Consider the following 13,888-nt stretch of genomic DNA (forward strand, 5'->3'; position numbering starts at 1 on the left):
CTGAAGGCAGCCCTATTTAGGGAAGTTTTTAATGTTTGATGTTTTATTGTGTTTTTAATATTCTGTTGGAAGCCACCTAGAGTGGCTGGGGAAACCCAGCCAGATGGGTGGGGTATAAATAATGAATTATTCTTAAATTTTTAAATTATTATTATAAAGTGTTAAAACTAGCCCTTTGAATTGGGCCTGTACTGCCTGTGTAGTCAAGGCAGAACCGGTGTTATGTATTCATGTTTTTTCTTGTTCCAGTTGACAATCGGCATTCTGCACTATCTGTAGTTTCTGAACCATCTTCAAAGGCAACCCCACATAAAACACATTGTAGTTGTCCGACCTGGACTTTACCAGAGTACAGCCAAGACAACATAGGCTATACACAGGCTAAAGTAGAAGAAAATGTTCATTTCTGTTTTGATGTAATTTTTGTTGTAAAAACATTGTAAGGTGAAAAATTGGAAAAATAAAATATTAAAAAATATATAAAAAGACAACACAGGCCATCTCTAGATAGTCACAAAGATATTCCGTCACCCTACTTGTAGCCAGCCCTCCATCTCTGAACCTGCTTTCATGCGTCTGCTCACACAAGCAGGTTTAAGTCAGAGCAGAAAACTCATGTGAGATTGTGACTTCTCTCCTGTGTATAGGGGGGAGGGGATGCAATTTGCTTAGTGTGAGCTGTAGGCAGGCATTTAGGTAACTATAAAACACTGATGTGTTGGTTTTTCTAAAATACAGTAATAATAATAATAATAATAATAATAATAATAATAATAATAATAAATCTAAGCATACAGTGCCCTCTAGAGTTGATTTTTGGAGAACACTGTTATTTCACCACAGTTAAAATTTAATTATTGCTATCCGTACTTTTCTGCACTGCATTTCACTGATGATAATTCCCACCCCCAAATGTGTACATATTCCTGGAACTCAGGATATCACTTCATGCGTCTGCTGAAGTGGTCTGAGCTTATGGCATAATACATTTCTTAGTCTCTAAGGCTCTTTGCTCTTTTTACTGCAATGGACTACACAGCTACCAGCCTGCCCCAAATTGCTAAAAAACATATTACTGCTTCCCAATCAATATAAATTGTTTGAAACGCTTTATCGCACGATCATCTTATTCATCCCCTCAGTTCCTGCTTCCTCCATCCTTTTCTCAGCTGTTGTCCTTTCACTTTTAGCGCTCTGTAATACAGTGGTACCTCGGGTTACATACGCTTCAGGTTACATACGCTTCAGGTTACAGACTCCGCTAACCCAGAAATAGTACCTCGGGGTAAGAACTTTGCTTCAGGATGAGAACAGAAATTGTGCTTCGGCGGCTCAGCGGCAGCAGGAGGCCCCATTAGCTAAAGTGGTGCTTCAGGTTAAGAACAGTTTCAGGTTAAGAACTGACCTCCGGAACAAATTAAGTACTTAACCCGAGGTACCACTGTATTTATGAAATGAACTTTATAATCCCTGTCAATGTATGTGTTGCCTATGATAGGGTAGATGGAAACCTTTGCGCCCATTCATCAGGTGAATTTTTGCCTTACATCCTATTCTCAAGTCCCCCTAGAGATACATGGATGCGGAGGATGCCTTCTATGAACCAGAATCAGTTCTGGCATTTGACTTGCCATTTTGGTGAATGGATGTGACAACATATTTTATGGCATTTTTTCCTACTGATGTCCAAAGCCAGCAGGAAGCAGTGGATCCAAAGACTGTTTAGATCGCATCACATCACACTTCTAAGGACAGATGAATGCAACTGATCATTTGGGTGTTTAATTAATTAATTAATTAATATTTTATTAAGTCCGCTCACCTCTCTTGGTGAGGCGGCATTGCTGGACGGAAGGGGCTTCACTGGGGCCCCGACAGTGGAATTCAAATGGCAGTGCCCTTCCTGATAGGCGGCGGGGGCATATGCCCCTCCCTTCCCTTCCATTTACCTGCACCCTGCATTGGCGAATAGGGATGCAGGCTGGGACATGGGCTGTCTGTGCCAGGGGGCAGAGCCAATGGAGCCGACAGTGGGCTTCCCTCTGATCCGCCTCCTGCCCATTTAAGCAGCCCATACCTGGGGCATGGCCTGTTTGTTCCTGCACTGGGTTTCCCACCCACCCACAGTTTACACTGATAGACAATGACTTTGCTGTGGCTACGATGGTCACCTTTCTTTATGGGGGGCGCAGATGGGAATTTGCCCACCGGGCTAATTGGCACTGACGCGGTGGTTTTGCCTACCTCATAGCAATTTGTCACAACTGGTTGAGCATTGGGGCAATCTCAAGTGATAATCTCTGCTGGAAACTGTACATTCATAAATAAGAGTTTTTATCCCATAGGTTTTTGAATAAATGCTTAGGTGTTCCATTCAGTAGGACTACCAAAGATGAATTTTGTCACAAAGCAGAGCGGTATTTCTCATGCTGCATTTTTACATTCATAAAGATACATGCTATTAATATCCTCAAATACTTCCCAAAGTTATAGCATTTTAATGCTGTCCTAATGTAACTAAAAATAATAATCATACAATGTGATAGGAATATAAAAATGTGATTTGAATATAAAAAATGGCAAGACTAAATGTCCTGTGTTGGATTCTAAGTAAACTGCTATAGGACCAGATTGTAAAATGCATACTAATTTGTATGTAAATTTAGAGCTGGGTCTTTATTTCAATATCTTTGTCATGAGGGCATAGAATTTTGAGGATTTGCAGTTGTTTAGCAAATTTGCTTTTTCTTGCATTGGAACAGAAGCAGCTGACAACAGCTTCCAGGGAAAATCAAAAGCTGAAACTGTTCTAAAGTAATATTATATGGTGCTGTGCCATTTTCCCCCTGCAAAACTTCCCAATATCTTTCTTGTGTGTTTCCCAAGCATTTTGATAAATGGAAGAATGTCTACCTGGATTACACAGTAAAATCAATATTCTACAGCGTTAATGATGGTTCAACCAACTTTGACATAATAATTTCACTCAGGCTGTTTATTTAAGGAATATGTTTATTGTATGTAGGTAATGGTAAGTCTGTGACATTAACGGTTCGTAGACACATTTTTGGCTTTGTCTATATATTGGTAAAGTGTTATATAGGTTTAAGGTTGGTTCTGTGAATATTATTGTTTTCTTGTTCATTTCTTTAAAGCCCCACATAGAAATGACACACAGCCTAGTATGGAAGACAGCCAGGGGAGGATTAGAGTATGCATTTGAAATACTTACGTAGTACTAATACTATTAACAACCACTAGATGAATAATATTGATAATAACCGCTAGATGGAGCTCCACACTCTAAACTTGCTAATAGAAACCCCTGCTTGTTATTATAGTGAGTCTCAGTGTCCTGTAGCATATCAGTTTGGCATGATAAACATATTATTTAAATAATGCTCCCATTGGCCCAGAGCTCTTATCTACAGAATATAGAAGTAGCCATGATAGTTAGTTTCTTGCAGCAAAACCAATACAGAGTTTTGTGGCACATTAAAGAACTACTGTAATCCTAGCCATGTCTAAAGGTAAAGGGACCCCTGACCATTAGGTCCAGTCGTGGCTGACTCTGGGGTTGCAGCGCTCATCTTGCTTTATTGGCCAAGGGAGCCGGCGTACAGCTTCCTGGTCATGTGGCCAGCATGACTAAGCCGCTTCTGGCGAACCTCTTTACCTTCCCGTCGGAGCAGTACCTATTTTATCTACTTGCACTTTGACGTGCTTTCGAACTGCTAGGTTGGCAGGAGCAGGGACCGAGCAACGGGAGCTCACCCCGTCGTGGGGATTCGAACCGCCGACCTTCTGATCGGCAAGTCCTAGGCTCTGTGGTTTAACCCACAGCGCCACCCTTAGGTCCAATTGAATTTCATGAGGGTTACTCCATGTGAGTGGTGTTAGGATTACAGCCTAATACATGTAGCTTAAGTCCATTGATTTCAGTGGCCTACTCTGAGTCAGGCTAACACTGACTATCACCATTGACTTTCATGGGCTAGAATACACTTCATCAGATGGGTAAATGTCAACAGGGGATTTATACAGAGTCATGAAATGCAAAAAGTGTGCTCTGTGACAATTCCATGCAAAATAAGCAGAGTGGCCATTCACAACAGGCTGTAATTGGTGATAACATGATCACCGTCGATTTGGGATATCAACAGAATCTAGGATAACGGATTCGATTCCAGGATGTTTGCGTTTTCAGTACTGATTTGTGAAGAATCTGCAATAACTTTACATTTAAGCTTTAATTTAATGGTCCGTACATTTTGCATTATTTTCCTCTCTAATCTCACAATCTTCCCACCTGCATGCATCTATCTATCTATCTATCTATCTATCTATCTATCTATCTATCATCTATCTATCTATCTATCATCTATCTATCATCTATCTATCTACAGTGGTACCTCGGGTTAAGTACTTAATTCATTATGGGGGTCCGTTCTTAACCTGAAACTGTTCTTAACCTGAAGCACCACTTTAGCTAATGGGGCCTCCTGCTGCCGCCACGCCGCTGGAGCACGATTTCTGTTCTCATCCTGAAACAAAGTTCTTGACCCGAGGTAATATTTCTGGGTTAGCGGAGTCCGTAACCTGAAGTGTATGTAACCTGAAGCGTATGTAACCCGAGGTATCACTGTATCTATCTAGGTAAAAAAGGTAAAGGACCCGTGGATGGTTAAATCCAATCAAAGGCGACTAAGGGGTTGTGGCATTCATCTTGCTTTGAGGCCGAGGGAGCTGGTGTTTTTCCACAGACAGCTTTCTGGGTCCTGTGGCCAGCATAACTAAACCGCTTAACTAAACCAGAGCACATGGAAATGCTGTTTACTTTCCTGCTGCAGTGGTACCTACTTATCTACTTGCACTGGTGTGCTTTCGAACTGCTAGGTTGGCAGGAGCTGGGACAGACCAACTGGAGCTCACCCCATCCATCTACCTACCTACCTACCTACCTACCTACCTACCTGCCAACTTCAGATAACGCTTCATGCATCACTGAAGTGGATTGTTATCCATGAAAGTTTATGCCACAATAAATGTGTTCAATTTTAAGGTGCTACAAGCGTCTTTGTTGTTTTTGCTGTGATAGATGAAAGGCAGCAACCTTTCTGGAAACGATTATGTTAAGAAGACAATCAATAGGAAGTGAAATTGACAAATGCAAGAACAGCAGATGGTGCTCTGAGTAACAGAAATCTGATATTTATCTGGAGATGACTAATCTTTCCATGGTTAGAGAGTTAACAAAAGTTAATCTTGGCTGTGACGCATTATTTGCTCACTCAATGAAGAGTTGGCACTACTCTTTCTGCTATTGGTCTCAGCCAGTCTGGTAAAAAGGCAAGAGAAGCGGCAACTGTGATGGGATGAAAGCTGCTCTCTGAGTCCCTGGAGAGGTGCTGCCAGACAACGCTGGGTTAAATGGGCAAATAGTTTAATCTGATAAAAAGAAGCATCCTATCAAAATCCAGATAGCGTTTAATTCAAATCTAAAAGATAAAGGTATTACGGTGCTCTCTTTTTTGCCCAAGTTAGAATCGAGGGGTGGAATTCAGTGTTGTGCCATTAGTCCAGCTGTGCAACAACCAAACCAGGGGAGAGAGGGAACTTTTCACTTTGTTGTTCAAAGTACCAGACAGAGAATCCAGGACCATGTCAAAACTTTATGGAGGAAGACTATTGGCCCCTTTACTCACCTGACTCCTGTTCAGATGTTAGCTGCAATACCCATGTCTGGTGCTACTGCTTCCTCTGATAGAAAGCTACCATGGAGGAGCAATGAGCAAGGTGTCAAGACCCCATTGCTAAAGTCTCTGGGTTACGTCAGCTCTCCCATCTTAGACTAGAAGAAACAGATAGTTGGTCTTCTTCATTGTCCTAAATGGTTGGTAGGGGTGAGATGGTCTAGTACAGCCTCCTCCATCCTGGAGACCTCCAGACTTTTGAGACTACAACTCCCATCATCCTTTACCATTGACCAGCCTGGCTGGGGCCGATGGGTTTTGGAGTCCAAAACATCTGGCTAACACCAGGTTGAGGAAGGCGGGTCTGGTGAGACTGATATCACTATTCTGTTGCACAGAATAAGAATTTAAATGCACATAAGCTACATGGATAACTCAAGAGTGTGGGTGACATTGGCCTTTGTTTTGAAGCATTGTTAAAACACAGGGGATCCCTAACAACAGCTCATTTTTCCTAAATGGGAAAACTCTCATAGTAGTCCTTTTTGTGTGTCTTTGTTTTCCAGAGTTAGAGGCATATTCTAGCCAGAGCAACAGACCACCCTTAATTTTAGCACCAAAATATGTTGGTGCCCTTTTATCATGATTGATTTCTTTCCAGTAGTTTCACTGACAACAGTACCAGCCATGTGAAAAGCAATTAGGAATAGTAGATCAGCTCCTTGGGTGACCTAGAAAATAGTAGGCGGCAAAGGCAAATGGAACGGACCCAATAACAGCCTCTGTGTGTGCAACATGAAATGCCATAATTAACTACTTTTCTTGGAGCCTGAACATCACACCCTCCCACACACTGCAGAGGTAAGTAAACAGGAAAGATCTTTGCCTCTGCAGGCTACTTTTCAGTTCTGTTTCAGGTGAAATTATACGTGCCAACATTGCACTCTGTGGCAAAAAATAATGACGGGCGGTAGTTCAGTGGTTTAGCTTCTGCTTTGCAGGGCGAAAAGAGGGGAGGAAAGCCCCATTGAGCAAGCAGAAGTCTTGCACAAGGCTGATGGACATTTTCGTTGAATCCTGAGAGATTGAGAATGCTGTGTTTGTCCTGCATCCTAGGAGTGGCAGGAAGTTTTTTCCAGCAAAGCAAAAGTGGTGATTGGCTAAGCACCCCTTGTATTTCCTCCTATTATCTTGCATCTCTTTTATATAAATTTGTCGCTGAGCCATTCACTATTTGACTTGGCTTTTGGAATACAGATGATGGAACATTCCCTTCTTTCTTAGCAAGAATATTTGCCATGCTATGCATTAAGAGACTTCATGATCCTCAAAGGAAAGGATTCTGCCCTGGCTCACTGCCTTTAATGGGACTGACATATGGCATTGACTTTATAACTAGCCGAGCTTTTATTGCTTTATTCCACAGAGGAACTCTGGACTTCATTAATAAACCTGCAAATCTTTCATTCTAAGTGCACTTCCTTATCAGGCTGTACAGACCCGCATTACTGCATGTTTTAGCATTCAGAACATTTTACTGATAAGAAGTATTGTTAAACAAAACATTAGTAGATAAAACAAGAGCAAACCCATTTATTCTTGGCTACCGATATCACAGCAAGGGAAAAGAAATCACTCTCTGCTGCGTATTCTTAGATATCTAAATAGCTGAAGTAGCTTCACCATTAAGAGCTATTTCCCCGATAATCGTTTGGCTACAGAGCCCTTGTTCTTGTCTAGTATCGTAAGAGGAAGCTAACACTTGTCTCCATCAAAAGGCAATTTGCCTGGCTGCATCTTAGGGAGAGATGAGAGGGCAAGGCCCACCTCCTGGCCCTGGCTGGGACCAGGTGGCATCTTGCTCCTCCTTTCTCCACCCCCCCCGCCAGAACTGTCTCCCCTCTTGGCCATTCCACCATTATAACATTATGTAATCATTGGTACATGAATTTATTGGGCTTCCTCTTTCCTTCCTAGCTTCCTCCCTCCACCACTTTTGTCATTGAATCTATTACATCACACATCCTTGTTTTAAAGTTTTAAAATGCCTCAAGTGAATGATCAGAAAGGGAGTGTTTTAACTGCAGAAAATAAGTAATAAAATAAATAGCTTGATAAGAGTAACAAGCATATTATTTACAGAAACATCAGCAAAGCTACTGTGACATGAGCATACAGACTGTCTTTCAAACACATACAGAACAGTGCTTTTTTGCTGGGGGTACGCAGGGCTACGCATACCTCTAAACATTTTGTGAATCTTTGTACTTTTATCCATTTACTGTATTTATTTTCCCTGATTTGAACTATAAAATGGTGATTTTTTTTGAGTCAAAATGAGAGTACCCCTAAACATTTTGCTTTTTTTAAAGAAAAAGAGCACTGGGTTTGAAACAGACAAACTGTGCAATCCCTAAACAGCCCCCCTGAACACTGCAATCTGAGGCATGTCTCTTCATTGAGTTCAATGGGGCTTATGCCCAGATAAACCTATGTAGGATTGCAACCCAAGTCCCTGTCTTGTTGCACACACGCACATGCTTACATACACACACAATACACACATAAACACAGGTCAGTTGCCATGAACGTTTTGGAGGAAGGGTAAGATAAAAACATGATAATTAATCAGGAAGGGAGCAGAGCTGGCCCGCATGAGGGTGAGGCAACTGCCTCAGGAAGCACCCTGCCAATGGGCGGCACACTTGTTCTACCACCCAGCTCTATTGCCTGTTTCCCTGCCCTCTAGGGGCAGAGAGTGGCTGAATCTACACATACATTAAAAAACGCTTTGAAAATGCTTTTTTAAAAAACATTTTAAAAAATATATGGAATTTGCCATTGGTTCAGCAGCGCCCTCTAGTGTCAGATTTGTATAATGCACTTAAAATGCCCTTAAAACGTCATATTTGCAGCTCCACAGCCGAGTCCAGTGACTGTTGCCAATCTCTGTGGAACACCTCCCCTCTCGCTGAGTCAGTGAGAGGGGAAGTGTTCCACCATGCAGCTTTGCTGCTGCTGCTGGTGTGTGTGTGTGTGTGTGTGTGTGTGTGTGTGTAGATTTCCCCCCACCCCCAGCCTGGTGGTGTGGCAGGGCTTTGCATCGACTACAACTCCCATCATCCCTAGCTAGCAGGACAGGTGGTAAGGGGTGGTGGGAATTGTAGTCCAAAAACAGCTGGAGACAATTTGCATCGGCAAATTTGCATCGGCAAACAGCTGGAGACAATTTGCATCGGCAAATGTGTGTTTAGGTTGTCTAGTACACCTGACTGCCATCACAGTAGTTCTTGCATAATGCTGGTATCCCATGTTGTCTCTGAATGTCATCTTGTCCCAACCGCTTAAGTTGGGGCTGTTGCACTGGAATAGCCACCACTGTCAAATTCATTACAACAGCTTTCCGTTTAGCAGTAGTGCTGTTAGGTGATTTTAGACTCAAGACTCAATGGTTTCAACACCCCGGGATCTAATAGTCTTAGATGTCTTCATATTGCATAGGTAAAAAGGTAAAGGTAAAGGACCCCTGAATGGTTAAGTCCAGTCAAAGGCGACTATGGGGTGTGGCGCTGATCTTGCTTTCAGGCCAAGGGAGCGGGTGTTTGTCCACAGACAGCTTTCCGGATCAAGTGGCCAGCATGACCAAAGTCACTAAACCACATCTGGTGCAACGGAACACTGTGACGGAAACCAGAGCACATGGAAATGCCATTTACCTTCCCATCACCTATTTATCTACTTGCACTGGTGTGCTTTCAAACTGCTAGGTTAGCAGGAACTGGGACAGAGCAACGGGAGCCCACCCCGTCACGGGGATTCAAACCTCCGACCTTCTGATCAGCAAGCCCAAGAGGCTCAGTGGTTTAGAGTCTTTAGACCACAGTGCCACCCGCTCCCCTATCCTGCATGACTAACCTGTGACCCTCCGGATATTGAGATTATGGAAGTTGTAGTCTAGCAACACCTGTAAGGCCAGAGGTTCAGCACCCCTCCTTTAGATGGCAATTTGCACGACTTCACTTGCTTCAAGATGTCACTGCTACATTGAAGGGACTTCTTGCTCATTCTGCTGTGTGGGGCCCTATACCTCTGCCCCCAAAGTCCTGCTCTGAGAGCGCCATGACACTTTGAGGCAGTCCTTCTGTGCTTTTCTTCAGATTCAACCCTTCATGGCACTGCCTCGTATTTGCAAGCAAATGTATTTCACGTGATGTCTCTGTGTTGTGCTTCTTTACAAATGTTAAGACCACACACTCTGGGCTCTGCTATCACATTACGTTGTATTATGCTATGATTAAACAAATGTAAATTTTAACATCACATCACATCATATACATATGGCTGTTGTCAACCCAACAAGCCATCAAAAATACTTTATTGGACGAAGTTGTTTTGCTCAAATAAAAAAAAATGGTTTACTGTCATTTATTATTTTTAAAGTTTGTAATAATTTATTGTTTTCAAATTGTGTCTGATAAAAGCTTTAATATGTTATAAATAGCTGTAAAGAAAATATAATTCCCCCTTGAGATAAGACATTCTTTCTCTTTCATTTTACTTTTTCACAAAACACAGACTGGCACCAAGAAAAGACTAACAAAAATAATTTAACGTCTATATAATGCACTCTAGGTTGGAAGCATTCAAGCAACAGAATTTGTATCAGAGGTCTTTAAGTATAGGTCTCGTGTAATTTTAGTTACAATATGGGTTACTGATCTTAAATGAACAAAGCTAAACAAAACCAGGTATCCAGAAAGGGTTACAATCATGTATTGGCCATCACTGATGTTAATTAAGGTGTGCAGTGGTAATTTTCACATAATGAATAATTACTTGTTCTGCTGCTCCCTAAAGAAAGCAGCCAGTAATTATCACAATCTAAGCTAGATGCTAATGAGGGCTAGAAGCACTGCATTATGTACAATGTGGCTCCCAGGTTCTGATAACTTAGCAGAGGGAGGAAGTTAGCATTGGTTTTCCAATTTCCCATTAATTATCCCACCTTTACTTCAACTTTTACTTTCTATTAGGTTATTATATCATTGAACTTTCTGTTCCCTACCAGGGTTTCCCAAAGCTGGGTCTCCAGTTGCTTTTGGACTACAGTTCCCATCATCCATGACCACTGGTTCTGCTAGCTAGGGTTGATGGGGGTTGTAGTCCAAAAGAAGCTGGAGACCCAAGTCTGGGAAACCTTGATCTAAATGTTATTTGAGCTAGGGAACTTTATAGAAAACTCGCATCAAATCTGCCACTAGTTTTCAGTGTAAGGTTCATGGCATATGTTGAGGGGCAAATAGAAGGAGAAGAGGAAGGTTGAGAAGGAACTAAATTAATGAAGGGTGAAGCCCCTAGCAGCCAATTTTTCACCTCATGCAGAGCCTCATTGCTACTAGAGGGATGTTCTCAAAAGGCAAGTGGGCATGCCTCATGGTGACAACTAATGTGATTAGCACCAAGGAGGGGGGGGGGAGGTTAATACTTGCTGTAATCAAGTCTGCATTTGTGCATGCTTTGAAGTTCAATGGGTGCGAACCAACGTCATCATGCACAGCTGGTTGGCACTACAGTTTGATTTGAAATTAGTATTACACAGGTAGCTGCCTCATATTGAGTCAGCTCCTTGGTCCACCTGAGCTCACTGAGCCAGTTCATTGGTCAGTATTGTCTACAGCAGGCATAGGCAAACTCCGGTCCTCCAGATGTCTGGGACTACAATTCCCATCATCCCTGACCACTGGTCCTGTTAGCCTGGTCTGCAGTGACTGACAACAACTCTCCAGAATTCCAGGCAGGACTTTTGCCCAGTCCTATCTGGAGGTGCTGTGGCTTGAAGTTGGGACCTTCTCCGTGCAAGGAAGATGGTCTGCCAGTGAGCTATGGCCCTTCCCCATGACTGTATTGTACAGAAGAAAGAGAGGGGTAGAGTGGGGAGATGTTGATCATCACTATTTATTCACCTAGCTATTCACCTTACATTAGTTTCATCTTAATGTGCTCATTTACATTTTCTAAACTGTTGATTCAACAGTGTATTTTCTCCTTTGGGATGCATCTTCAACATAATAGATTATGGCCTTATTCTACACACAAAAAATGTGCACATGGGGAAAAGGTACCATTCCGCTTAACACCCTGCAATTTATACTTTCTTTTGAACCTTACCTGATGATTTAGCATTTCCCCTGGCAGTCACCATACCTGTAGCTAGATGCTGTGCGAATGATGCTTTCTGCCACAGCCCTTTCCCACATTTTCTCTCCTGTCCTCTTGATTTCCTTTTCACTGCTCTTGCGGCCTCTGTGCCCACATTTTGTTTCACTAGTTATTTCCTTGATGTCCTCTTTTTCTTTTTCTTTCTTTCTTTCTTTCTTACCTCTTTCAGCCTTGACCAGGGTTCAGGTGAAGGTGCCCCCCTGCAGACACTGCCTCACCTAATAAAGCAGCCAAGCCAGTCTAGGTATCTTTCATTGAAATGTTTCTTCTGCATTCAATTTCCATTTGTTCTTAAAAGCCCTTGTGCCTCTCTTCCCCGGTTTTTCATTTCTGACAAAATAGCCTCTCTGCTAGATGTTGACAAATGTGTCATACAGCAAGAAAATCACCACAATAATGCCAGATCTGGTTAGATTCAGCATTTGCTATTTATATTTAGTACTCTCTGGTTATATTATGGCTTTCCCCCAGGAAGCCTGTCTCTTGAAATGTATGGACTTAGTTTTGATATTTCTTTTTTTGGGGGGGGGGAGTAAAATTAGCACATTCAGAGCCTAATAGGGCTATAGAGTTTTAACACCAGCAAATGGGCCTAACTGGACTCATTTGATCCTGATGCCCAGGTTTTGGCATGGTGCTATTCACATCTGCATTTCTTCCTGTGCCTTATTAAAGAAAACTGGTGCTGGTAGTATCCTATTTACATTTCCCAGGATCTATATAATCCATGTAGATCCAAGCATGGTATAGGTGTTGTATTGGATTCTCCTAATAAGTGGATCAGGGTTAAGAGGTTCTTCATACAAAGTAGATAGTCAGCTGATTGTCAGTGCTTGGGCCCAGCTACATTTTTTACCTATAGAGGCATGTGGGTGTGGCTTGTTCCAAATGGTCTGGCAGGCATATTTAGGCATGTGGACCAGAGATGCCTCACTGCTGTTCTTGAACCACAGCGGTAGAAACTGATTGGCTGTACGGAAGAAATTTTTTGAAGGAGCGTTTTTACATGTGAATCCAAACTAGGGCAGGGTGGGGGGTTGGGTCCACAGACAACCTTCAGTATTTGGGGTTGAAAGGAGTTGGCTGGATTTTGTGACAATACTGCCTTATTCCTTCTGAAAGGAAATCTTCTCTATGGGTTGAAGAACTCACTTAAATTAAGGAGACGTTAGATAATCGCTGGCTTTTCTGCTTGAAACAATATCCCTAACTGCGATTGGTAACATAATTTTTTGGACAAGGCCTCCTGCATTCAATCTCTAGCGTTTTCTCAAGTTGGTGAATTTGTCTCATTCCTGAAGGAAGCTGCCTGTTCTCAGGATTACTGAAAGCTTTTCATAAAGGTGTGATTTCCTCACATCTAACAAGCAGCCCAATCTCTTTCTCCTAAAGAAGAGTGTTGCCATGCAGAAAGCCATAAAAGTGATGATGATGATGATGCAGATTGAATAAGTGGGAGCCAGTCTGGAATGAGGAGTATTAAGAAGATGGGGTGGCTGTGAATGTTTCCAACCTAGTGCCTTATTCTATATATGTATATCTTAATCTTTTTCTTTCAGAATGTCAACCAAGGCTTGGAGTAGTCTGTCATCCCGATGCTTGTATGGTTTGGCAGTGTAAAAAAGGTCAACATAGTCACTATACAGAGACTCCTCTGAGTCTTTCAGCTGAGAGGCTTGGTTTAGTTTCTCAAGAGCTTGATAGTAATGTTCATAGGGAATATTTGAGTTTTCACTTAGCACCTTTTTTGGTACTTGATTCCCACCCATCTGGTCACGAAAGGCATTTTGCAGTAGCCGGAGCATTGCATCTGATGAGGCCACTTCCTGTAATTTATCTTTGCCAGTGGTACTTTCTGTCACCTTCCTTTTTCCACTCAGGTTCTCCAGTGTGGTGTGATCCTGAAATATATATATATATGTATGAGTGTGCCAAATGTCAAGAGCCATTGAATATTAGCAAACGGAAAAAGAACT

At 42.2% G+C, this 13,888-nt stretch overlaps 1 protein-coding gene across 2 annotated transcripts in view; it reads right to left on the bottom strand.

The window, feature by feature from the left end:
- Window positions 1–11,647: 11,647 nt before the first annotated feature.
- Window positions 11,648–13,888, bottom strand: part of PCSK1 (proprotein convertase subtilisin/kexin type 1) — a 37,965-nt gene continuing 35,724 nt past the window's right edge. For both annotated transcript variants that reach the window (XM_080972602.1, XM_080972603.1), the window contains exon 14: window positions 11,648–13,813. In XM_080972602.1, the coding sequence (XP_080828728.1) occupies window positions 13,454–13,813 (360 nt within the window). In that variant the 3' untranslated portion in view covers window positions 11,648–13,453. The remainder of the gene's footprint in view (window positions 13,814–13,888) is intronic.

Source organism: Podarcis pityusensis (assembly GCF_964106645.2).
Source record: "Podarcis pityusensis genome assembly, chromosome: 11".
Lineage (NCBI taxonomy): Eukaryota > Metazoa > Chordata > Lepidosauria > Squamata > Lacertidae > Podarcis > Podarcis pityusensis.